Source organism: Tetrahymena thermophila (assembly GCF_000189635.1).
Source record: "Tetrahymena thermophila SB210 genomic scaffold scf_8254491, whole genome shotgun sequence".
Classification (NCBI taxonomy): domain Eukaryota; phylum Ciliophora; class Oligohymenophorea; order Hymenostomatida; family Tetrahymenidae; genus Tetrahymena; species Tetrahymena thermophila.
Genome location: NW_002476266.1, coordinates 178,492 through 202,245, shown reverse-complemented (window position 1 = coordinate 202,245; position 23,754 = coordinate 178,492). Strand labels below are relative to the sequence as shown.

General features: G+C 25.0%; 7 protein-coding genes across 7 annotated transcripts; 4 read left to right on the top strand and 3 right to left on the bottom strand. All coding sequences in view use genetic code 6, as the record gives it.

The window, feature by feature from the left end:
• Nucleotides 1–471: 471 nt before the first annotated feature.
• TTHERM_00787310 (transmembrane protein, putative) lies at nucleotides 472–6,933 on the top strand (the record flags this gene model as incomplete). Its single annotated transcript, XM_001022170.2, has 4 exons — nucleotides 472–1,442; nucleotides 1,493–2,073; nucleotides 2,300–2,934; nucleotides 3,127–6,933. The coding sequence occupies 4 exons, from the start codon at nucleotides 472–474 to the stop codon at nucleotides 6,931–6,933; spliced, it is 5,994 nt and encodes a 1,997-aa protein (XP_001022170.2).
• Nucleotides 6,934–7,906: 973 nt separating this feature from the next.
• Nucleotides 7,907–9,574, top strand: TTHERM_00787300 (hypothetical protein; the record flags this gene model as incomplete). Its single annotated transcript, XM_001022169.3, has 9 exons — nucleotides 7,907–7,916; nucleotides 7,982–8,054; nucleotides 8,115–8,203; nucleotides 8,285–8,673; nucleotides 8,728–9,019; nucleotides 9,079–9,146; nucleotides 9,207–9,290; nucleotides 9,334–9,409; nucleotides 9,468–9,574. The coding sequence occupies 9 exons, from the start codon at nucleotides 7,907–7,909 to the stop codon at nucleotides 9,572–9,574; spliced, it is 1,188 nt and encodes a 395-aa protein (XP_001022169.2).
• A 663-nt stretch (nucleotides 9,575–10,237) lies between these two features.
• Nucleotides 10,238–12,244, bottom strand: TTHERM_00787290 (zinc finger (C3HC4 RING finger) protein; the record flags this gene model as incomplete). The annotated part of the gene is made up of 2 exons (XM_001022168.3): nucleotides 11,901–12,244; nucleotides 10,238–11,819 (listed from the first exon to the last, which is right to left on the bottom strand). The coding sequence occupies exons 1-2, from the start codon at nucleotides 12,131–12,133 to the stop codon at nucleotides 10,238–10,240; spliced, it is 1,815 nt and encodes a 604-aa protein (XP_001022168.2). The 5' UTR covers nucleotides 12,134–12,244.
• Nucleotides 12,245–12,904: 660 nt separating this feature from the next.
• TTHERM_00787280 (hypothetical protein) lies at nucleotides 12,905–16,515 on the bottom strand (the record flags this gene model as incomplete). Its single annotated transcript, XM_001022167.1, has 2 exons — nucleotides 12,905–15,737; nucleotides 15,899–16,515. The coding sequence occupies 2 exons, from the start codon at nucleotides 16,513–16,515 to the stop codon at nucleotides 12,905–12,907; spliced, it is 3,450 nt and encodes a 1,149-aa protein (XP_001022167.1).
• A 1,163-nt stretch (nucleotides 16,516–17,678) lies between these two features.
• TTHERM_00787270 (U5 small nuclear ribonucleoprotein 40 kDa protein) lies at nucleotides 17,679–19,016 on the bottom strand (the record flags this gene model as incomplete). The annotated part of the gene is made up of 4 exons (XM_001022166.3): nucleotides 17,679–17,777; nucleotides 17,834–17,900; nucleotides 17,954–18,451; nucleotides 18,565–19,016. 4 exons carry the CDS (start codon nucleotides 19,014–19,016, stop codon nucleotides 17,679–17,681), a joined length of 1,116 nt encoding a protein of 371 aa, XP_001022166.1.
• A 1,162-nt stretch (nucleotides 19,017–20,178) lies between these two features.
• On the top strand, nucleotides 20,179–20,582 carry TTHERM_00787260 (hypothetical protein; the record flags this gene model as incomplete). Its single annotated transcript, XM_001022165.1, has 2 exons — nucleotides 20,179–20,215; nucleotides 20,443–20,582. The coding sequence occupies 2 exons, from the start codon at nucleotides 20,179–20,181 to the stop codon at nucleotides 20,580–20,582; spliced, it is 177 nt and encodes a 58-aa protein (XP_001022165.1).
• Nucleotides 20,583–21,316: 734 nt separating this feature from the next.
• On the top strand, nucleotides 21,317–23,535 carry TTHERM_00787250 (glutamate/leucine/phenylalanine/valine dehydrogenase; the record flags this gene model as incomplete). Its single annotated transcript, XM_001022164.3, has 8 exons — nucleotides 21,317–21,835; nucleotides 21,935–21,993; nucleotides 22,092–22,146; nucleotides 22,386–22,526; nucleotides 22,613–22,715; nucleotides 22,781–23,138; nucleotides 23,201–23,300; nucleotides 23,368–23,535. The coding sequence occupies 8 exons, from the start codon at nucleotides 21,317–21,319 to the stop codon at nucleotides 23,533–23,535; spliced, it is 1,503 nt and encodes a 500-aa protein (XP_001022164.1).
• Nucleotides 23,536–23,754: the final 219 nt, after the last annotated feature.

Here is a 23,754-nt window from a genome sequence, read left to right as displayed (position 1 = left end):
AATTATTTATTATATTATTTTAATTTTTTAAGAATTTCATACTTAAAAGTTTATCTTACTCTCTGTATAATTATAAGGTAAAATTAATAAAATAAAATTAGTGGTAAATTGCACATTTCTAATAGTAATTAGTAGTAGGAAAAAACTTAATTAGGTTGTGCTTACTATTTATCTTTGGGAATTCTTATATATTAAAACTTGATGTTAAGCTTGTTTATTAGACTAAATTTTAGCTAATGATTATTAACTTTTTATTATAACAACCACAAAAAAATCCCAGCTTTTATTTTCTATCTATTCTAAGTGTAAATTTTAAATTTCTTTTAACTTTAATAGTTATAAATTAACTAAATAAAACACTGTCTAATCAAAAAAACAAAATTAAATTGCATAATGATTCTCATTATTAATATAAATAATTGTAATTGATAAAATTTGGATTTTCTCAATTTTTTTATCAAAAAAACAAAAATGAATTTCTTTTATTCCCTTTTGACAATCTGCTTATTTCAAAGTATTCTAGGATATGAGGTATAAGATTTTGGAAGTTTCTAAATGACTCCTTTACCCTAAAATATATGTGATAACACTAGTAATCAGTAGTGCAATTAATTTAACCTTAATTCAATTCAGTTGCAAGCTAACTTAGTCAATAGAATAACTGTTTATGGATATTTTAATCCTTTGCCTGACAGTGACACCTCTACTCTTTTCTAAATATATGATAAGAATCTTACCAACCTTAGATTTGAGATTAAAGTATAACCCTTATTAGGCAACATATTCATTTAAACTCTATAAGATAATAATAGTATATTCTTCTAATAACTACGTTATAATTCTAATCCAAATTAGCCTTTTGAATTCTTAATTTTTCTAGATTATCAATATTAATAAAATTTATCTTTAGGCTTGATAACATTGTTTTTAAATTTTAATGTACCAGAAAATTAACGCCCTAATCCATACTTTCAATAAATTATATTTAATATTCCATAACAAAGTTATTTAAGCAGTACCTCTGTGCTTCAAGTTTGCTAATCTCAGTTGTTTGGAAGTTTATATAATTTAAGAATAATCTACAATTACAACATACCTCTCTTAACAATAGATGAATAGTTTATCATTTAAAAATTAAAAGCACTTTAATTATACTTAAAAGGTAGTTTGTAACCTATTACTTCACCAACTATTTACAAATTGGATTACTACCATAACTTCAAACAATTTTATTTCTATGATTTACTCAAATAAAAAGTTGGAAGATTTAATTTAACAAAACTGGAGATTCCGATATAAAAGCTCTCTTCTATCCAGTTAATTTACTAATCTGGATTCCATTTGCCTCTTAATAGTTCTGATCTAAAATCTTCGCCTATAGAGTTTGGTGTTACTTTGAATTTAAAATTATAGAATGTGACTTATTTTCCTTTCAATCTCAAGTAATTTTTTTAAAACTAATTTTTATTAAAATTTTATTGATTAAATATAGGATTAAAATCAATTTTAATGAAGGAACCTACCAAAACTAAGCATTAAACTTTTTATTGCCTAATTCTACCTAAATGTCTTATCCTGAAAATGGAATATTAGACACTTTTACTGTTGGTATGTTTTTTAGATTCAATTTTAATCTGAATAAGTTAGAAGTTGTGTAGTTTAATGATTATGAAAGTAATTATTTCAATTTAAATATTACTGATAGTATGAAATATTTTTATGACAATTACAAAATCTTATCTATCAAAGACATTTAAATTTATAGAGAAAATGCAATATTTGCTCGGATTTTAGAATAAACTTAAGATCTAACTTTAGATATACTTGAAGCCAGAGTTTACACAGATAAATTTGGTATTGAATTTTAATAAGATTCTTAAGAAGCTATGCTCCCAAACTGTAATATAATAACTGGAATACAGTAAAAAATATGTATTAGGTGTAAAAAAGGATACCTCTTAAATCATAACGGTACTTGCTCTACTTAATGTGACCAAGGATACTATAAATTCGGATAAGATTGTGTTAAAGTATGTGCATATGGTACATAAAACTAATCCTGCTTGATCCCACGTAAGTTAAATTATTGATTTTAAAAATTTTTATATATGATTTGCCTCTCAAAATTTTACTGATCTATCAATAGTTTTTTTTTACACTTTTTACAAAATTCTAAATAAACGTAAATAAAAAACTTATTAATAGAATTTTTAAGCTGTTATTAAATTCAAATTACTTTAAAGATTAATTAATAAATGTATTTAAGGCAATTAAATTTAATATTTATTTTAATAATAAGCAAACTGCAAATATTTGAACAACTCTTTCAACCCACCATGTGACAGTGGAGATGTGAACTGCCCAGCTAAATTTGGAAATCAGTGCTTTTAATGCAATAATTCTATTTAATATTAGTCACAATGTTTAAACTATACAACAGCTTTAAGCATGGATATCTAAATCCTCAGCGATAATTAAACAGCCATAGATATACCTTAGGGGTATCTAAATGGAACACAGCCTTTATGCAACTAAGCAGATTAGTACTATTAGCAAGACGATGAATGTGTAAAGTAATGTTCTCCTGGGTATAATTTAACAGATGGTGTAACTTGTACTTAATGTAATATGATATATTATAACTAAACTGGAATCTGCAACTACTCTAATCCAACAAATTGCTTATATAAAGATATAAATAAACCTGATTCCTGCCTTATATGTAAAGATGGTTTTAAATTGAATGAATTATCCTAATGTATTTAAGAAGTTGAAAATTGCCATGATTATGACTCAAATTTTAACTGCATAAAATGTAATGATGGTTATTTCCTTCAGAAAATAGAATAAGCTTCTTCTAGTATACCATCAAGAAGATTATCAACTGTTACGGGTTAACCTGCGATTTGTGTCAAATAATGTTCTCCATCATATGTAATTTTTTATTTATTAAAAATCATAAAATTAAATCAAATAAATCATGAAATTACAATAAAAACCATTATATTACCCTCCCCTTCCTTCATTCATTTATATTCTCCTCCCCCTTCCTATAAATAAAGTATTTTGGAGGGGATAAAATAAAAATTTTATTTACTTTTTAATTGATTTATTTATTTATAAAAGTATTTAGATTATATGAGTCTGTAGTGTAAAATGAATTATGGACAAGAGCCATGCTTAATTAGAAAAGGATTTAAGTGTCTTTAATGCAATTAAGGTTTTTATCTACAGTGTGGATAATGTATTTAATATGATAGCAATATATTCAACAATACTAATCTTCTTCCTATTAACGGTAAAGCAAATAATGATAATAAAACTAATACTTGCAGATAAAATTATACAATGTTTCAAGGTTAATGCTTTTTTAATTACCCACCAGATAGATATTATCTAGATGATTAAACAAATTAAATATAGCCTTGTGATTCATCTTGTTTCAAGTGCACCAATTCTACTAACTGCTTGGTAAAAAGTAATGATAAAGGCTGTGCGTAGGGATTTTATAGCCTCGACAAAGGGTGCTACCCTTGCAGCTTAGAATGTAAAGAGTGCTTCGGACCAAGCAATGGGCAATGTACAAAATGTACTGATGGATATACCATAAATGGAAATTTATGTACTATTTAGTTCCCAGATAGAAATTATACTTAAATAGATAGCTCATAAAATTGCGCATAGTACAATAATAACAACTATTAGTGTTAATCATGCAATTAAACCTAAATTAATTTTGTTGTTGATTACAATGGTGAATGCTCTACATATTGCTATCGTGACTACCCTATTTATGATACAGTTAATAATAGATGTGTTCAACAGTGTCCAACTGGAACTCAGTTAGATAATTCTATTCCTTACTAATTAAAATGTACTAAATGTGGAATTGGAAAATATTTTGATGGCTCGAATTGCTAAAGTTGCATCACAAATTGTGCTTCATGCAAAAATTAATCAAGCTGTGATCAATGTGCTGATAAATACTTTTATTCTGGTAGTACTTGCGAATAATGTTTGAAAAACTGTTAAAATTGTTCTGATAATAGCACTTGCTTGCAATGCGAACCTGGTTATGATTTAATTAAATCGCGAGTCGATATCTGTGATCTTTAATGCCCTTAAGGTAAATTCAGAGATTCAACATCAAATCAATGTACTCTATGTATTCCAAATTGTCAATCCTGTAATGATGATCAGAGTTGTATTGTTTGTTAAAGTGGATATGAGTTCGTAACTTCTCTTAAGCAGTGTTCTTAAGTCTGTCCAACAAATTAATTTCGAAATGATTAAGGAATTTGTATACCTTGCTCTCTACCTAATTGCACATAATGTGCTAGTTTGAACTTATGCAGTTAGTGTGCAAGCGGATTTGTCTTCAACAAGCAATTTTAATTATGTGTTTCTACTTCATGCCAAGATGGATAATTTTTCGATTAAATCACTTAAAGCTGCTAAAACTGTAGTATTGGATGCAAAAAATGCATCAGCCTAGACTAATGTTATTAATGCTTTAAATCAGATGATCCCACTTAAAACTACTTTTTAAGCCCATAAAAAATAGTATCAAAAAGATTGCTTGGGAATCTAAAGTCTAATTAACACTATCTTTTGTAATCTACTCCATAAATTAAATAGGGGTATTGTTATACTAAGTGCCCTGATTAATTGCGCCCAGACACAACAAATAACATATGCTGTGATCCTACATGCCTCACATGTAATGGGTTTTAATAAAATAATTGCTTATCGTGTCCTCCTTCTTATGCTCTATCACCAGATACGCAAACTTGCCAAATATCTTGCAAATAGGGTGAGTACATTTCAAATAAATCTAAAGCTATTGTTCCTTTATATGATAGCGTTTTATAAAATTGTAGTAAATGCTTGACTGAATGTGAAACTTGTTCTGATGGAAACAGCTGCTTAACATGCAAAAATGGTTACATTCTTCAAAATGGAAGATGTGTTAAAGAATGCACTCCGGGTTAATATAGACTAGACAGAATTCAAAGCAAAATTTGTTGTGATTTATCTTGTGAATCTTGTTTTAATTCCCTCGACACAGGTTGTATAAATTGCTTTGATGAGCTTTACTCAGTTGATAAATCAAGTAAAAAGTGTACTTATGATAAGTCTAAAGCAGATAAAATAAAGGGAAATACAAACTCTACTTCAGAAGTCATAATTCCTAAATAATATTGCCATTGGAGTTGCTCAAAATGTTCAAACTTTGAATACGACTCTTGCTAAGAATGTATTAGTCCTGAAAGAATATTTTACAGAGGAACTTGTAGTTGTCCACCAGGCTATGAAGACATAGGTTCAGAATGTTAACCATCTGAAAATTAAGGAGATGCTGCTTTAATTTCTCTCAACTATATTGTCTTAATATCCTTTTTTGGTTTCACTCTATCGGGAAAATATCCACTTTTTTCGATCAACGTTTTGTTTATCTCTTAATTTGCAGGCTACTTTACTTATTTCCAAGAACCTGCGAATGTTTATAACAAGGATTACATATACAAGGCATTCAATATTGATAACTTGGCTTATTTCTTCCCAAATCCTTTGAAATCTTCTTATTTGCGAAATGTAGATCCTCGCTATGATTAAAAATATGTAGAAATGCACGAATAAATTCCTAATGACTTTAGATACATACTTAATGAAAAATCATAGAATTTCCTTTTTAATGTATTTCCTTTGATTTTATTTGCCTTACCTTTTTGTTTGCTCTATTTGATAAGCAGATTTGCAAAAGACCCAAGTAATACCAGTCAAAATAGGCTCTATTGGTTATATGGCAGAATACTTTAAGCTCTCAGGATGAGCATGTAATGGAACGTTTTCTTATTGATAATGATTTTTAGTTATTAAGAAGTAATAACATTTTTAGCATTGTAGTTCTAGCATATAGATACTTCAAATGGCATAAATGCTATTGGAATGTTGCTGTCATTTGTGGGTGTGGTATATGCAGTGTTTGTCCCAGCTATTGTTTATTACGGTATAAATGTAGCAACATTTGATAAGCATACAAAATATGGAGTGCTTTTTATGAACTGCATAAATGACACAACATTTTCAGGTAAAAATTAACTCCTTACAATGCTAATATTTAAAGCTGCATTTGCAATAATATTTGCATCTGGTGGTGATAAAGGAAGTGCTATTTTACTTGTTTTATTAATATATGGCATTTACAGAATAGCTGAGATAGCATTAAATTTCAGAACAACATAACGCTCAAAAATCTATTTGTTGATAAACTGTATTATCACCCTACTCATATTTGTCTTGGCTATTTACGCCTACAGTCTAAGCAAATATAAAGATGCTAATTTATCGAAATTTTACAGTTATGATTTTGCCTAAGGCTAAATAAAAGCTATCTTAATATTTATTTTCTCGGTAAAGGTATTGATAATGATAGTAGAGATGATATCTTTATTATTCTTCTACAATTATGTTTAGTATGTATATCACAAAGACTATTAATGGCCTACTAAATCTTCAAACACAAAAAAATTATCAAGTAATCAATAAAAAATATAACCTAATATATTGATAAATAAAATTAACACACCACAAGATTAAATTTTGAATAGCATTACAAAAATGGTAAATTAACCTACTTAACAAATAATGAATAACCCATTTTTAAATTTGACTCCTAATTCTTAAAACACAGTAGAGATGTCCTTAACATCTTAAATAAATAGTTCTGCCTTACAAGAAAGTGCTGCATAAGGTTTATCAAATTAAAATGGAAACCAGAATCCGTTTTTAAAGACAAGTTCTTATTATCCTCCTGATATTTAAAGCGAATATAACTACAATGAAGATAACAAGTAAACTCCAACAGATGGTAATATGATAAACTCTTACGAAGATAGCAATTAAAATCCATTCTTAATTTAACAAAAATGATTTTTATTTAAATTAATAATAAATTATATTTTATATTTTTATATTTCATAACAAAAAATAGTATCAAATTTTTATTAAAAATAACAATTTTAAATTTATTTTTTTTTAATATTGATTGCAAAATTTAATTTAATAGTAAATAATCTTATCAAATTTATTAAAAATTTAAGTTGATTTATTTAGTAAGTAAACAATATATTCTAAAATTTTAATTTTGATTTTTTTTTTACTAAATGTTTTACATTAGAACTTAATAAATTAAACTCTTGAATAAAATTATTTGAAAATTTAATGTATTCTTTGAAGTTGTTGTATAAATTTACACTTCTATCTTATCGAATTACTAATAGATAGATATATTATAACATAACTAATATAAATTTCTAATAGGAATTATGGTTTTTAGTTATTTAAGAAAAAAAATAAAATTATTGTAAAATTTGAATGAAAAATTCAATTAAAAACAAGAAAAAAATAAATTATGGATTTTTATTTTTGATAGAAAATATTGAATAATTAAGAATAAATAAGTAAAACCATTCATTTTTATATCTTTGCAAATGTATATTTGTTTATAACTCCACATATTTATTATTATAATCGAATGTTAAAATTGATGGAATTAAAACATTTGAAAAATTATAAGAAAAGTAGTTAGTTAGATTTATCTACACAAGCAAAACAGTTGATAGTGAAATCAAATATCATAATCTTATAACTTTAATGAATAATGAAAAAATAAATCATTAATTTATCATGAAAAATGAATGAATGAATGTTGCTTATCAATAATTAATGATGGAATGATGTAAGAACAATTCACTAACAAAATAATAAATTAACTAAAAAGGAAACGATAACAAAAATAATAAATAATTGATTGATTAATTGACTTGTCATATAATTTAAGAAATATTAATAATCATTATTTAGGTATTTTATAAGGAATTTAATAATAGCATCATATAAGCAAATGGAAGGAGGTAGATTTTATAATAGCAAAATATCAATAAGATTGAGTTAATTATCATTTTGTAAATACTTTTAGGTGGTATGAATAACTACAAGGGTGTTATGCTTTGCAGTCGTCCTAATGAACCTGTCAAGATAGCAGTTGAAAAGTACTAGTTTATATTGCTTTCAAATTTTTTTTTAATATTTTACTTAAAAATTAAAAATAGGCCTTTTTGCTCTAGAGTCGAAGCTTCTTAACAACTTGGTCTTAACCCAGTTAAAAAGGAATTCGCTGTGCCATTAAAAAAGAAGAAGAGTAAATATATTTACTTTGTATTAAAAATAGAATTTTATATCAAGCTTGCAAAATAAATATTTTGGCTTTTCTAAAAAATAGAAGTAAATGAAGCTTTATAACGTCACAAAGACTGGTTGGAAATTTACAAGTTAAAGATGAATCTTAAAAAAGAAGACGAAGATGAAATGAAAAAAAGAGATGATGAAAAATTTGTTAAAGTTAAAGAGATAGCAGCTAAGGACAGAGAAAGAACTAAAAAAATGAAAGCTGATTTCGAGCATGTTAATTAAAATATAAATAAAATTTTAGGAGATGAAAACCCATAAAGTCCTAAGCATAAAGTTGCCAGATTAACAGAAAAAAATTTAAAGAAATTAGAAGAGTAAAATTAAAATGAAGATATGTATAAGCCAGCTGATTCTGGTAAAAAGGAAGTGAAGAAACCTAGTAAAAAAGATACAAAACCCAAATGGGCTTACACAGAAAAAGTAAAATTCATTTAAGTTTATTAGGAATTATTTTAATAAGAATGCATATAAAAGCAATTGGAAGAAGATGAAGACAAGGAATGCGATGATTTGCTGGATTTTGTCAATAATTTGGATTATGATTAATATATAAATGATTTAGAAGTTCAGTCTATGGTTAAAGCAATTAAAAATAGAATACATGAACTTTAAGATAAAGAAAATTGGAAAGAGAATGCTATACATGATATTAAAATTAAGAAAAAGAAATAAAATGAATAAAAGGCTGATTAAAATGATGATGTTAGATCAAATGCTACTTCAGTCCTTTCTGATGCTCGTTCTCATTAATCAGAAAGATCTCAATGTACGAAATTCAACTTAAAAAATGAAGTTATAAATAAAAATTTTATTAAATATATACAGAGAGCATTTAAAGCTTAAAAGATAAGTTAAATGAGTAGAAAAAAGGAAAGAATGAATGGGATGGAATCGTAAAATAAATATATTTGTGACATTTATTTTGTGAGTTAATTTTTTTATATTTATTTAAGAGCCAAACAGAAACAAAGCACAAGGCCACTCTTGAAGAAAGAATAGCAAAACATGTAGCTGACGAAGTCTTAAGAAATTACAAAGTAAATTTCTTTTCTTTTTTGCAAATACCTAATTTTTTTTTAGCATTTAGGGGCAGTTCATTCAAATCAGTCTATTAGAAAACTTTTAGAAAGAGAAGCATAACAATATATAAATAAAGGTAAGATAAAATAAATTAAAAAATAAGATATTCCTTTATTTTTTTTAATTTTATTTAGGCAATGTTGATGGGCCAGTAATATCAGTTGTAAAAGAAAATACATTAAGAAAAAACGAAATAGATCCTAATAATTTGCCATATCTACATAGAAATCCTGCAATCTGAATATATTTAAAAACTAAATTATTTATCTCTTCATATTTTAGATACATGCATATATATATTTTCATTACATATGCTGTTTCCTACTTTAACAAAAAATTCTAATTAAATCAAAATTAATAAATTAAATATTTATTTTCAAATAACTCATTTAAAAGAATATTTTTTATTTTTAGCATTTACCTTTAAATTTAAAATAAATTAAATTTATAAAATTTAAAAGAGTTTGTTTACTTTACCAAGATTAAAATATATCTAATTTTCAATATTTAATTAAGATGAAAATAATTTTATTTAATCATAAATAAACTGAACATGAACTAACTGTTTGCTATTTTGAATTAATTTGCTTTTTCATAAACAAATAAAAATTTTTAATTATTTGAATTTAATAAAAGTAAACATATTTATTTAATTTGGGAATCGAATTGCGAATTGGTTATAAGATATAAAATGAAATATAAAAGAGAATAATTTTAGTGACTGAAGTATATATATTTATTTAGTAGTATTAAATTAGTTAAATCGCTTTAATAGTTTCAAATTAAATGACTTAATTAAATATTAATTATTTATTAATGAGTATATGGCTTTTATTGATTTATTTTAGATTTGTATGTTTATCTAATTATCTCTTAATTAATTATTAAAATTATAATCAATCTATCAATTGAAGATGACTGCTCTACATAGAGGGCATTCGTCTTTTTACTTGACCCATGTCTCTATGCATTACTAATGGAATATATGTTTGGAGTCGCAGTTAAGTATTACAATAGTCTCATCGTTTTGGTAATCGTTCAGACAAATACTACACTCCTTTACTTAGTCAGGATTGTCAGATTTTACAAATTTATCTTTTTTCAAACTTTGTAATCTGAGTTTTAATTTTTTTTGATGTTTAAATCTTTAGATCAATATTTTTGTTCTAGAAAATATTAGGATTACTAAAAATACTACAAGGAGTACGCTAACAAAAAATACTAAGGCAAAAATTTAAATATGGTCTAGTATTAGATTAGCCCAGAGAGTGATATAGAAGTTAGAAGATAACTTTGAGGAAGATTCAGCAGTAAAGAGATACATACAATTTAGTAAAGTAAGAGCAGCAATCACTATTTTCATGATGTAGGATAAAAAGAGTAATAATGGTTACTATCTTAAAAGCGCTTATTTGATTTTTTACATAGACTACTTCTACGGCTACTGCAAAAAATCCTCTTAAGGGAAAAAGAAGGACTAAAATTATTTCACCTTTTGCTTTAAGAAAAAGATTTCATCCTGCTTTCTTTTGAACTCATCGTCATCTTTAATTCTTTTCAAGAACTACATTAAGCTTTTTATGGCATCAAGACTTTGAACTATGATTTAGTTCGTTTTTTGTCTATTTTATTCTTCCTTATATTTTAATAATATATTTTTCTTAAGATCCTATAAATCAAAGAGTTAGAGAAGTTGCTGAACATTGTTAGTTGGCTCATAGGTTTACTATAGTTGAAGAGCTTCCTCGTTTTAAGTTTCTATTTATTTTTATAATAGTACCTAGCTATTTTTGATATTGTCTATATGATCTTAGAAACAATCTTTGTGCTAATTTAATTTTTACTTTAAATCACTATAATCTTCTATTTTTTCATTTAGAATATTCATTTCTTTATTAGTTAAATACAACTCAGCTAGATTTTTAAATAAGTACATCAAGACAAGAGATGCACCTACCTATTCTAAATTGAAATGACGGAAGCCGATAAAGACTGTACCCAAGATAAAAGCCAATTTAAAAAAGAATTATGTTATAATTAGCTTTTAGTAATAAGTTAACTTTGAATATAAGTTCATGCAGAACTAGCCATCTAATTCGTTTAACGGGTTGTCAAATTCTTGTTATTTAAGTTTTACTAAACTCTCAATCATTTCTGTTTAAAATTTATCTAGCTGTACCATTTTGTTAATACTATTGGTACTAAAATTTTACATTTCAGCTCTAAAATGTTATTAATCATCAATATCCTAATTTTCTTTTTGCTCCTCATTTGTTAGATCGCTATCCGTTGCCAATTATTATCCTAATTCGCTTTATAATTATTGTTACTCTAGTAAGAGTTGCTGATTGTAAGCCTATACAGAATTCAAAAACTATTCGTAGCTTACAAATTATTATTGATTCTCAACATCTGGTTTTTATTCATTTGTTGGTGAAGATAATTCTTGTAATTAGCTGTTTGCATCTTAATCTGTATTTTGAGCTCTTTTTATATAATAAAAAATATTGAAATTATTTTACTTAATTATATATAAATTAAAGGCTCAATAAAGTGCTAAAAATTACATTATTTCGGAATTTTTTTTAATCAGTTGAGATGCATGATTTTCAACTGGCACATTTTAAATAGTGAATTCTTTGTCTCCCTCGAGAGTTATGATTTGCTAAACATTTTGTTCTTAATTTTAATTCAATTCTGCTTGAAGTTAGGTTATTATTTGCTGCTCTTCTCTTTCTTGTTAAAAGCTGTGCCTAAGCAGCTTGTTTTTTATGTCCAAAAACTTATCTGAAATATCCATTAAAATATTCTTGCTTTCAAGTTAATGAATGAATGAATGTATATAATCAGCAGAGTCTTTTTTTGTTTTCTATTAATTATATTTTGTTAATTTTTTTACTTAAATTATTTATAGGATAATTAAAAATTCTGTCAAATAGCTTTTTAATTTATCAAAGGTTGATGAGAATAGATTATTTAATATTCTTAAATGAAAATTTTCGATCAGCAAACAGCCTAAAAATTTTACAATTAAAGTCTTCATCTGCTTCTTATCAGCATTATTTTAAAAAATTACAATTTTACTACAATAAAGTGTCAGTCCAGCTTTTGTTTGTTTGTTTGAATTGATTTTGATAACTATTGCATTTAAACATTTTGTACTCAAATAAAATAAAGACAAAATTTACAAAATGGTTTGCATATTAAAATTAGCCAAGAACAATTATGTATGGTTAGTTCAAAAATTTAATTCTTCTTAAATTTGCACAAGATTAAATAGAAAAAAATTAATCAGTTCAAGAAGGATTGATTGATGAATAAAAAGTGGATTCAATTAAATATAAAATTATTCATAAAAGTTCGAAAAGTAAAATATTTAATTAACTATTTAATTGATATTTTTTACTGACTTAATGTATAAAATAAATATACTACTTTTTTTTGTATTTTTATATTTTTAATTAATAGTATAATTCTTTTTTGTAATGTAAAGTTTTTTTTATTTCAAAATATATGATGATAGAATAGACTAAGGTATAAATATATTTATCTTTATCTATTTTATCAAGATTCAATCTTAAGAATCTTCTAAATCTTCTAAGGATTCTTAGTTATAAAACATAAATTGTTCTTCATCTGTAGTTAATTTTTACTAATTTTCAGGATTTACTGTAGATATAGTTTTTTATTGTTCTGTTTCAAGATTTTGATAATAGGTTACGAATTTACTTAATTTTTTAAATTATGTTATTTTACTAAAGGGTAAAGATAGATTGTCTAATACAGACGTAATCATAAAGTAGCTTGTTGGATTATAAAAGAAGGTATCTTTGTTTTCTATATTATCAAGCAGCTTATAAAAATGGGAATCTTCAAATAAATCTAAATCTTCTAAAACTGTTTTAAAAGCATTCATGAAGTAAATACAAATATTCATATTATCTCCACTGTTACTTTTCATGATTAGCTTATTTACCAATTGTTTGTAAAATTATTACTGAGATTCATTTATTTTTGTTAAAAGCATTCTATCATTCTCAGATTTATCTCTTGCTTCCTATAAATTAAATCTTTATCTTCCTGATGAAGAACAGCTGTAATTTCTTGACCTTATTTCTTATGTCTTTGGTCTGTCTCTATAATGAGTTAAAAAGAGTTAAAACAATTCTTGGTTCTTTTCTTTTTTCTTAACATAAAACGATCTACATGCATCTATAACTCTATCTTCACACTAGTGAGTTTTGTTTACAAGCTTTTTAAATTTATTCGACTTTGTTTATTCTGCTATTTTTTGTCTTTTATTTATCAGCATTTCCTCTGATTTTATTTTATCATCATTTTTTAAATCTTGTTAAATAAATTTATCAAAAAATTTATTTCTCTAGAATCTTGTTGATAAAGACTGTTAAGTATCAGGGCATTCTTGAATAATTCTGCTATCATTCATGCTTAGGCTGTTACTTTTTTTTGAGTTCAAAAAATAATCTTATTGAGAGTTATTTTAAGTTCTAAAATCATTAAGTTAAAGACCAATATTTTTTAAACCATTTTGATGTTATTTTAATGGGCTATATCTATCATTTATTTATTGCTGTATGACAATATTAGGTGATTCTGACAATGTAAAGCTAACTTGATTTTAAAACAGTCTTCCATTATTGTCTTTCTTCAGAATAATACTTTATTTTTAGGTTCTTAAAACATCTTCACTTGATTTATCTCTTTAATATGGAGAGTCTGTATGCTTCATCTTAACCATAGATATGAGAGAATTATTTTATTCTTAAGAGTTATTAATCTTTTTGTTTGAAGCTTGTGGGATTAATAAAAGCTCACTCTTGTCAAATTCTTAAGTGTTAAGAGATAAATTGAACTAATTTTATTTATTTGGAGAAGGAGAACAGCTTAGTTAGTTGTTCTGACAGTTATTTGGATTATTCATTGATATTGACTATTATTTTAATAAAAGGGATTGCTCTTTACTATGAGCGATTGAATTCAACTTGCTAAAATTCAAAAAAGAGTTAGAATCTGATTTTTTTCTATTTTTTTACTTAAGGATCTGGCTTTATTAACCCTTATAAAAGATATTGAATGTTTGTTTCATATTATTTGTAGCACTATTTGGCATTTATCCTATGAATGACTGGCTGCCATTAAAAATTACTGCACTATTTGAGTTGTTTAACTGATTTAATTTACTATTAAAGTGATTCTTTATTGGAAGAACTTGAGAGTCATTAATAGGAAATTTAAATCCTTTAAATTCTTCTAGTTGGTTTAAATTAAGATTCATTTTTTATCTCTTTTATTGCTCTTCTTACTATCTTTTTATGCCTTTGAGTTTCAGTTCTTTTTCTAAAGAAGGTAACTCAATAAGCAGCTTCTTTGGCTTTCCAGTATTTAAAGATATATTATACTTCCTTTGAAATTAGTCAAAAGGCACATCTAGTCTGTATAATTTTCTTTCATTTTCCTTATTTTCATTATCTGCATCTACATCGTAATACTGTTTCATAGGATTTCTCTGCTTTTATTTCTCTTCTTTATTCTTTTGATTTTTCTAAGCTTGTTCATCAGTTTATTCAGACTTCAATTTTTAAGATGGTTCGAAAGAAGTAGATTTCCTTTCTTTTTTTGGTAGATTTAAATAATTTTGGTCATTTTCATCATTTTCTGTCTTTTATACACATTCTGTTAAGTAAAATTGTTTAAGATTCTTAGATGAATCATGCTTTGCGTTTATAGATGTTTTTTCTTTAGAAATGCTAGATGATTTAGAATTATCTTTCTTTAAGTGAATTGATCTTTAACCAAGCTTATTAAGTGAGTATGTGTTTCTCATTTTAAACTGATCTAAAGAAGAATCATTTACCAGCCATTTTTGAGAAGTTGAGTAATAATCAGGAGATATAGTTTGATTTTATTGCTTTGTTTTGCTTTAATTTAGAGTGCTTTAAAGAGTTGTATGAGCAGGATTATAATAAGTTTATTATTCACTTTCTTATAATTCTAGATTTTTACTTTTGAATTTTTAAAAATTAGTTCTAGGAGTGCACGAAGGAGCAGTTGCAGAGTGTCTTTTTATTATATTTGTTATGCAACAGCTTTCTTATGTATTTTAAAGGATTTTTATTTCTTGATTTTAAGGTAATATTTCCTATTAAAGTTATTCAGCACACTTGATTTTATTCTCTTAGTCATCAGCAGTCTCATGAATGTAATTTTATTATTTTAAACCTTATGAAATTTCCGACTGAGTGCTGTAGCTTCTTTTTTTACATTTAGCCATAAGAACTGAATTATTAGACATCTTGATAATTTGCTAGTAAGGTACTTTAGTCTGGCTAATCAAATTATTCTTAGTTTTTTCATATTAAGTTAGATTTTTAGCCACTTTTTACCTATATTAATAGTTGATATAGATTAATAGTGAATACTATTTAATAAAGTAAGTTCTTAGTTTAATTTACAATTTTGCAAATAGAATTTAATGAAAAAATTTATATTATCTATCAAAATCTAATAAACATGGTAAATTGTCTAGAATGATTTAAAAACTTACACTGTGGTAGGATTGCTTATTGATTAAGGTTGGTTTGTGTACATTTCATTCAAATTATTTAAAACAGTTTTATCGTGAACCTTTAGAAACGCCTCTTACTTCTTAGGTACATTATTATTATTAACTAAGTTGACATTGTTGTTTTAGTGTTTGTTGTGTTTGTCTAAAATGGACTACATTCTCTGCTTAACTATATTTTTTCTTTAAAATTTATACTATTTTATCTATTGCTCAAACAAAGCTTTTTCCCTCTCTTTTTCCTATCTTTGCTGGTCAACTACTTCCTTCACTTTTTTAATCTTCGCTGGATCCATTTTAATGATTTACTGCACATTTTTGTAAATTTTTGTATAATCTTCAATCTCAACTGGATCTATAGCTGTAAAATATTGGTCTTCGCAAGAATTAGGAAGAAATTTGGTCTTTTCAAATAAATGCCTCTTGTTTACTTCTTTTACTATTATTCTTTATAAAGAACGATGTAAGGTTACAATATCGGGAGCGTTAGCATCGTTTTCAAGGTTTTCTTTTTTTCTTAAAACTTAGACAATTCTAGTGCTAGGTGCTTTGAACTGTCCTTTCCTAGTTTCTATCCTAGTATTTTGATAATTATACATTTCAATTAACTTATTTTTGAATATCAATTTGAAGTTAACAAATCTTTATAAATTTATAAATAAATAATAAATGATTGTTATTATCTTGTTATTTTTCAGTTGATGAATTGCTATTAATTTTCACCAAAAATATATTTATAGTTCAATTACTATCAAAAATATTCATTAACTACTTAAGAAATTTTATGAATTTAGGTAATACCCGTTTATAATATAATAACAATATTATATGGATGGTTATAACAATAACTTATGTAAATATCCTTTAACAATCCCAAACAAAAATCTTCATAAATTAGATTACCAAACAATAAAAATACTAATCCTTAATTGCATAAGTTTAAATTTTTTTTCATAATATTATTGCAAAATTATCTTTTTCTATTCAAATTTAAAATAATTTTTAGTAATTTCCTAAAATTAATTTTAAAAAATCCTTTAAGATTCAATAAATTATTTTTAAAAATTATTAACAATACTCAAAAATATGAAATTTAATAAATGAATAAGTAAGCAAATAAATAAGAAAAAAATAATAGTAAATTATTCAAATTTATGTCTGTCTGTTAATGTAAATATTATACAATAAAAGCAAATAATAAAATAACTTTAAATTCTATTTGATAAATGAATTTATTTTAATTATTTAAAAAGAATAACTTTAAAAATATCAATTATTTGCTAAATTTTGATTATCAATTATTTATTAAAATACAAGTTTTATTTTAAAGATAATTTCTACTTTTTCAAGTTAATTTTTTTGAAATTAAAATATTTCTTATAATTGTTTGCCTTTTTTTATGCTATTTAAAATGATTTATTTTTAATAGCTTTTATATTATAAGAAACCTTTAGAATATCTTAAATAAAAAAATTAAAAAAATAATTCTTAATAGTTTTATAATATTTTAAGGCTTTTAATAATATTAAGTCTTATTTTAACACTAATTTATCATTATCTTCTAATTTATTTCTTCTTGCTCAAATATATCTTAAAATAAATAATTTAAAATACAAATTTAGCTGCTTAATGAAAACAGAAAATTGAAAAATCTAACATTTTGAAATAATTTATATTATTTTTAACTTATTAACTTAAACATTTGGTATAAAACATTTATTAATTTATTTAGACATACTTTATTATTAATCTGTATTATTTTTCATATCTTAAACTATGGTAATTCCCCTATTATAACAGTTTTATCGCTAGAAGCACTTGCTATTAAATTATCTGTAGGACTAAATTAAACATCGTTTACCTATTTTATACAATAATTTAAAGTAAATAAAATTCTGAGTAAATCATAAATATTACAGATCCATTATGTCCACCTAGTCTTTGTACAATTTACTTAGTTGCTGTATCCCAAATATATAAAAATCTTTTTTATAAAAAATATTTTCTATTTCAAGTATAGCAATAATCAATATTTACTTATCGGAAGATCCTGCAGTGCAGTAATCACCATCAGGATTCCAACTAACTCTTAATAAATTTCTTTCATGTGAGTGTCTATTTCCCTAAAAAATTTTAACACATCTATTATTTGTGACATGAGGTCTAACATCAAAACATCTGACTGTTTGATCCATAGAGTTTGTTAGAAGATAGCTTCCATCGTGACTCAAAGAAATACCTGTGATGGTATCTGTGTGACCAAATAACACGTAATCAATAATCTTTTTTCTTAAATCTAAAACTTTGACATCATTATCAACTCCTGCTATAAAAATCTTATCTGCAGTATCATTAAAACTAACTGAAGTAACTGGAATTTTGCTAGGAATAACTTAAGCAGGAGCTTTTTATCTTAAATCCCAAAGCATTACACAACCATCATCACTACCAGAGACAAGCATATCTGGTCCTCTTCTTGCAGGATGACAGGTGTTTACAAAGCTAGTATTTTCCTGTCCTTTTAATTTCTTAATACTTTTTTTTATAATTTAAACACATGAAATAATTGCATGCATGAGTGAGTGATCAAAATTATTAAATAAATGCTGTACAAATAACTTTAAAATATAAATAATTATTCAAGATACCTTTTCATTTAATTAAAGTCCCAAACATTAACACTTTTATCTGCAGAAGCACTATAAAGTTTTTATCCATCTGCTGAAAAGTGCAAATCTAAAATTGCATTTGTGTGATTTTTAAGTACTCCGAAATTTTTACAATTATTATATATATCCCAAAGAAGAATTTGCTTATCGAAGCCTGCAGTTGCAAGATAGTCACCGCAAGGTGAAAATTTAACGCACAATACTTCTGAAACGTGACCTGTTAATTAAACATTAGGAGTAAATAGTTTTTTTGTAACTGGCTTATTTTCTTCTTGCATAGCTGATTCATTATTATTATCAACAACCATTAACTATTAATTATTCTCGCTTAATAAATGGGGAACATGAGACTAAATAAATTAAGTGGATGAAAATTTTTTATCCCCTTCATTCCTAAATCTTGGTAAAATGCTTGCACTTCCTAAATCCATTTAAGTTATTCTATAACAAATTGTTTGATGTATAAATTGTTTATTTTTATCTAATAAATTCCTTCTAAAAATAATATTGAAAGATATATTTATTTTATCTTGAGAGATTATAAATAAATTCAATAAAATCCAATAAAGCATTTGAAAATTTATTAAACCTTAATTAGACGCTATCATAAAAATATAATATAATTTAGTTTTGAATTATTTATTCTATTATTATTTAATATTTATTCATTATTTTTTTTTTTTTTTTTTTAAAAATAAAAAAATTAGTAATTTTTAATTCTATTTATTTCTTAGATTTAACAAATTCTATTTTATTTCTTTAATCTAAAAAAAATTTACTACTTAATTTTCAATAAAAATATTTGTTTTAAATAATTTTTTTATTTTTGATAGAAATTTTTAAATATTTCAATTTTAAATTATTTTATCATTTAAATTTGAATTAGTAAATATAATTTAAACAGATTACATTTAGCTTTGATAATCTTGTTTGATTACTTCCTTAGTTTAAAATAAGTAGAATTTTTATTTTATTTCCTAATTGTTTTTCTTGAAAGGTAACTTAAAAATTTCAAAGCAAATCTTTTTTTAAAAAAATTTTATTTTTAACTGAAAAAAAAATAATGCAAAATTATGAAAAATATTTTTAATTCATTTTGATTGATTTAATTTAAAAACAATTTTAAGTTTGAACTTTAGTTTTGCTTTTTTTAAATGAGATTCAAAAAATTATTTTGAGAAGCAGAGGGTTGATTTGTGAATTATTTTAAAATTTAATTTATATAAAAATATAAGATTTTTTATTGAACAAGTTGAGTTAAAATCTGCTTTTAAATAGTTGATAGTTTGTAAGTAATTGGCAAACTATTGGCAAAGGTGATATAATATGATAGGAATAGTGATTGGATACAATTTAACTTTCTTTTATTTAGGTTAAGCTTAATTTTATCAAAGGTATGGAAAAACAAAAATTAATTTTTATAATTGAAATAAAAAGATATGTACAAATTAAACTCTAAAATAATAATAAAAGAGTAAGTAAGTGCAAACAAATACTTTTAATTTAAATTTCATTCTATTATATAAAATGTATTTCAAATATACAATTTTATTTATTTAATTATATATTTTGAATTTTGGATGTTAACTGATGATGGAGCTTTTTGATTACTGGAATTTACTGCTGCTAAGTACAAACTAATCAAAGTAAAATCTTAAAGTAAAAGCCAAAGAGCTTTCTTTGTTTGTTAAAAATAAGCAAAGAAAGAAGGCGCATATCACAGGAAAAAGAAAATTTTAAGATTTTTGAAAATATGATTAAATTAAGCTAAATAAATAGTTTTTACTATCTTACAGACTATTTTAATTGAATGTCAAAAAATTTTAATATTGTATGATGACTTATTTATCTTATTAGGGGTTATGATTTCTAGAAGATTATAAGATATGGTAAATACATTTAAAAGCTGCCTTTACTTGGCATAAGAATTTGGCTGCATGTCTATGTATAATAGAGCATATTTTGAAATTTAAAAGGAGCTCACCAAAGACAAATGAATTGGGTTGGAGACTCTAAGGCTATGAAAGTATGTTTGATGGAAGATACAAAGTGTCAAATATTACAAAACATAGTAATAAGGTGGGGGAAATATTACGCACTTATGCAGATTTTAATCTTATAGTGAATTTTGATTTATTGATTAAGAAAATTAAATTAATAATATCATATATATATAGCATTAGTCTTAATATTTTTAAAAGCTTTAGCAAAAGGTCCTTTCATTCATTCATTAATTAATACATTTGAAATCAATTAGAGAAGATATAAGAAAGATTTTAGAAAAAGAAAGAAAGAAAGAATAACATATAGTATCAAGTGCATTCACATATTAAATATCTAGTTAAAAGAATTCAATCAATAAATAAATAAGCAAACAGAGAAAGTCAATTTTTGATTGACTGATTGATTTATTTATTTCAGAAGAAGGTAAATACATTGATAAATCAATAGATGATAGATAGATAGCTTGGATGCAATAATTATTTATTATTAACTATCCTTGTTGGATCATTTGCACCCTACCTTACAAAAGACAAATCAAAGAAAAATAAATTAATTAAAAATAATAAAACTAAATAAACATCTTAAAAAGAGAAAGAAAAAATAAATAAAGAAAGAAAGAAAAGAAGATACTAATATCATCTTATCGTTTCATTCAATTTAAATAGGCAGATTGATCGATCGTTCATTTTTATAAAATCTAAATACATTCAAAAGCTAGCAATTCAAAATGTTATCCAAATTATTCAAGACCCCTGTTAACTCATTATACTCATCTATGATTAGCAGAGCTGCTTTCAGCAATATCTCTAAGTGCAAGACCGATGAGTCCATCACTCACATGGTTAACTACTACTTAGACGAAGCTGCCGAACATACCGACATTCCCAAGGACAAGATGAACTTCTACAAGAACTGTGATGGTATTGTCTAAATTAACATCCCACTCAAAAGAGAAAATGGTAAATTCGAGACTATCAAGGCTTACCGTGTCCAACACAAGACTCACTGTTTGCCTACCAAGGGTGGTTTTATCATTAACGATCAAGTCAGTAGAGAAGATATCCAAAGCTTTGCTGTTCTCAACACTGTCAGATCTACCACTCTTGATCTTCCTTACGGTGGTGCCAAGGGAGCTATCTGCATTAACCCCAAAGAATACACCGAAAATGAACTTGAATTAATTATCAGAAGATTCACCCTCGAAGCTGCTAAGAAGAACATTATTGGATCTTCAGTAGATGTTTTGGTAAGTTTATTGCAAATTCTAAGAATATATTCTATTAAACTTTACTCCTACAATCACTCATAAAGCCTCTTTATAATTTGATTCTTATTATACTAAAAGGGAACCGATCTTGGTGCTTCTGAAAGAGAAATGAACTGGATTAAAGATACTTTTGCTACGTAAATATTTTAAAATTAAGCCAATTTTCAATTTGAATTTTTCTAAATTGGCTTTGAATGAAGTCATTATTCTAAAAAAAAAATTTATATTTGAATAGTCTCTACGGTCAAGATGATATTCATGCCATTGCTTGTGTCACAGGAAAGGGCTTAGTAAGACTTTAATCTCTTTTTGGAAATTTTATTTTTTAGGTTTTGAGTTGCTTACTTCTATCTCAATAATTAAATTAATTGCAATTAAAGGATAGATAGAAACTCGAACTAATACTATTAAATTAATCGATATTTCTGACGACAATAAAAAAAGAAATATCTAATCAAATGATAAACTATAATGAAAATTTATATTTTTTCAATTTCAATTAATTAATTTCCTTTTTTTATTAAATAAGAATTAAGGTGGTTTGAAGGGTTATGTTGAATCTCCTGGTTATGGTGTATACTACACTTTAAAGTACATGCTTGAAAACAAGGAATTCCTCTAAAAGACTGGTCTTACTCAAGGTTTAAAGGGCAAGACTTTTGTTATTGAAGTAATAAATTGCAAAAATATTTGATATTATAAATGAATAGTTAGTTATTCAAAGTTGTTAAATTTGCATTTATTAATTAATTAAAGGGTTTTGGAAGTGTTGGTTACTGGGCTGCTCATCATTTACAAGAAGCTGGTGCTATTTTAGTTGGTGTTTGTGAACATGATGGACAAATTTTCAATCCTTAAGGTAGAAATCAATTTAATTTATGACTTATTATTAAAAATAAATAAATAAATAAATTAAATTTAAAGGTATTGATGCCAGTGAATTGAATAATTACATGAAGAAGAACAAGGGTGTTAAAGGTTTCCCTAAAGCAACTGAATAAGAAAATGTTGCTTATAGCAAGTGCGATTTCTTTATTCCCTGCTTCTTTGCTCAATCTATTTATGCTGAAAATGCCGATAAGTTCTAATGCAAGGTTGTTGCTGAAGGTGCTAACTTACCAACTACTCCTGCTGCTGAAAAGATTCTTAAAGAAAAGGGAATCGAAATTATTCCTGATATCATCACTTCTTCTGGTGGTTTCTTGGCTTCTTATTTTGAATGGATTAAGAATATCAACCACACTTAACACGGTGCTATGACTCGTAAATGGGAAGAAAAGAGGTAATTTAAAATATTTTTTATTATACCTTGATGATAATAAATATTTTATAAAATAAAAAAAGTAACTAATAGGTCTTAGAAACAATTGAAGGTACTACAGGTTTAAGACTTGTTAGCAAAGCAATTCTTGATCACGTTGAAGAAATTAAGGGTGCTTCTGAAGTAAGAATTTTATTTTAAAATAGCTACATTTTAATTTGCTAAATTCAATATTTAATAAATAATATAGAGAGATTTAGTTATTAGTGGTATCGAAGAAAGTTTTGAAAATGCATTAATTGAAACAATCGAAACTTCTAAGAAGCACAATGTAAGCTTAAGATGTGCTGCTTACATTAATGCCTTAAATAAACTCCACGGTCACTACGAATAAGTAGGTATTACTTTCAGCAAGTGAAAAACAAGAAAATGAATATAAAAGCTTCAAAATTTAATAAATAGCATAATTTAATATAAAGAACAAATCTTTCAGCACATATTTCAGTTAATTAAAATTGAAAATTTAAAATGAAAGATTGATTATTCAATCCCTAATTCTGTAAAATTTATATTTCTATTGTAATATATTTTATCTATCATTTTAAAAATAACTTAAAATTTAATTAATTATTTTTCA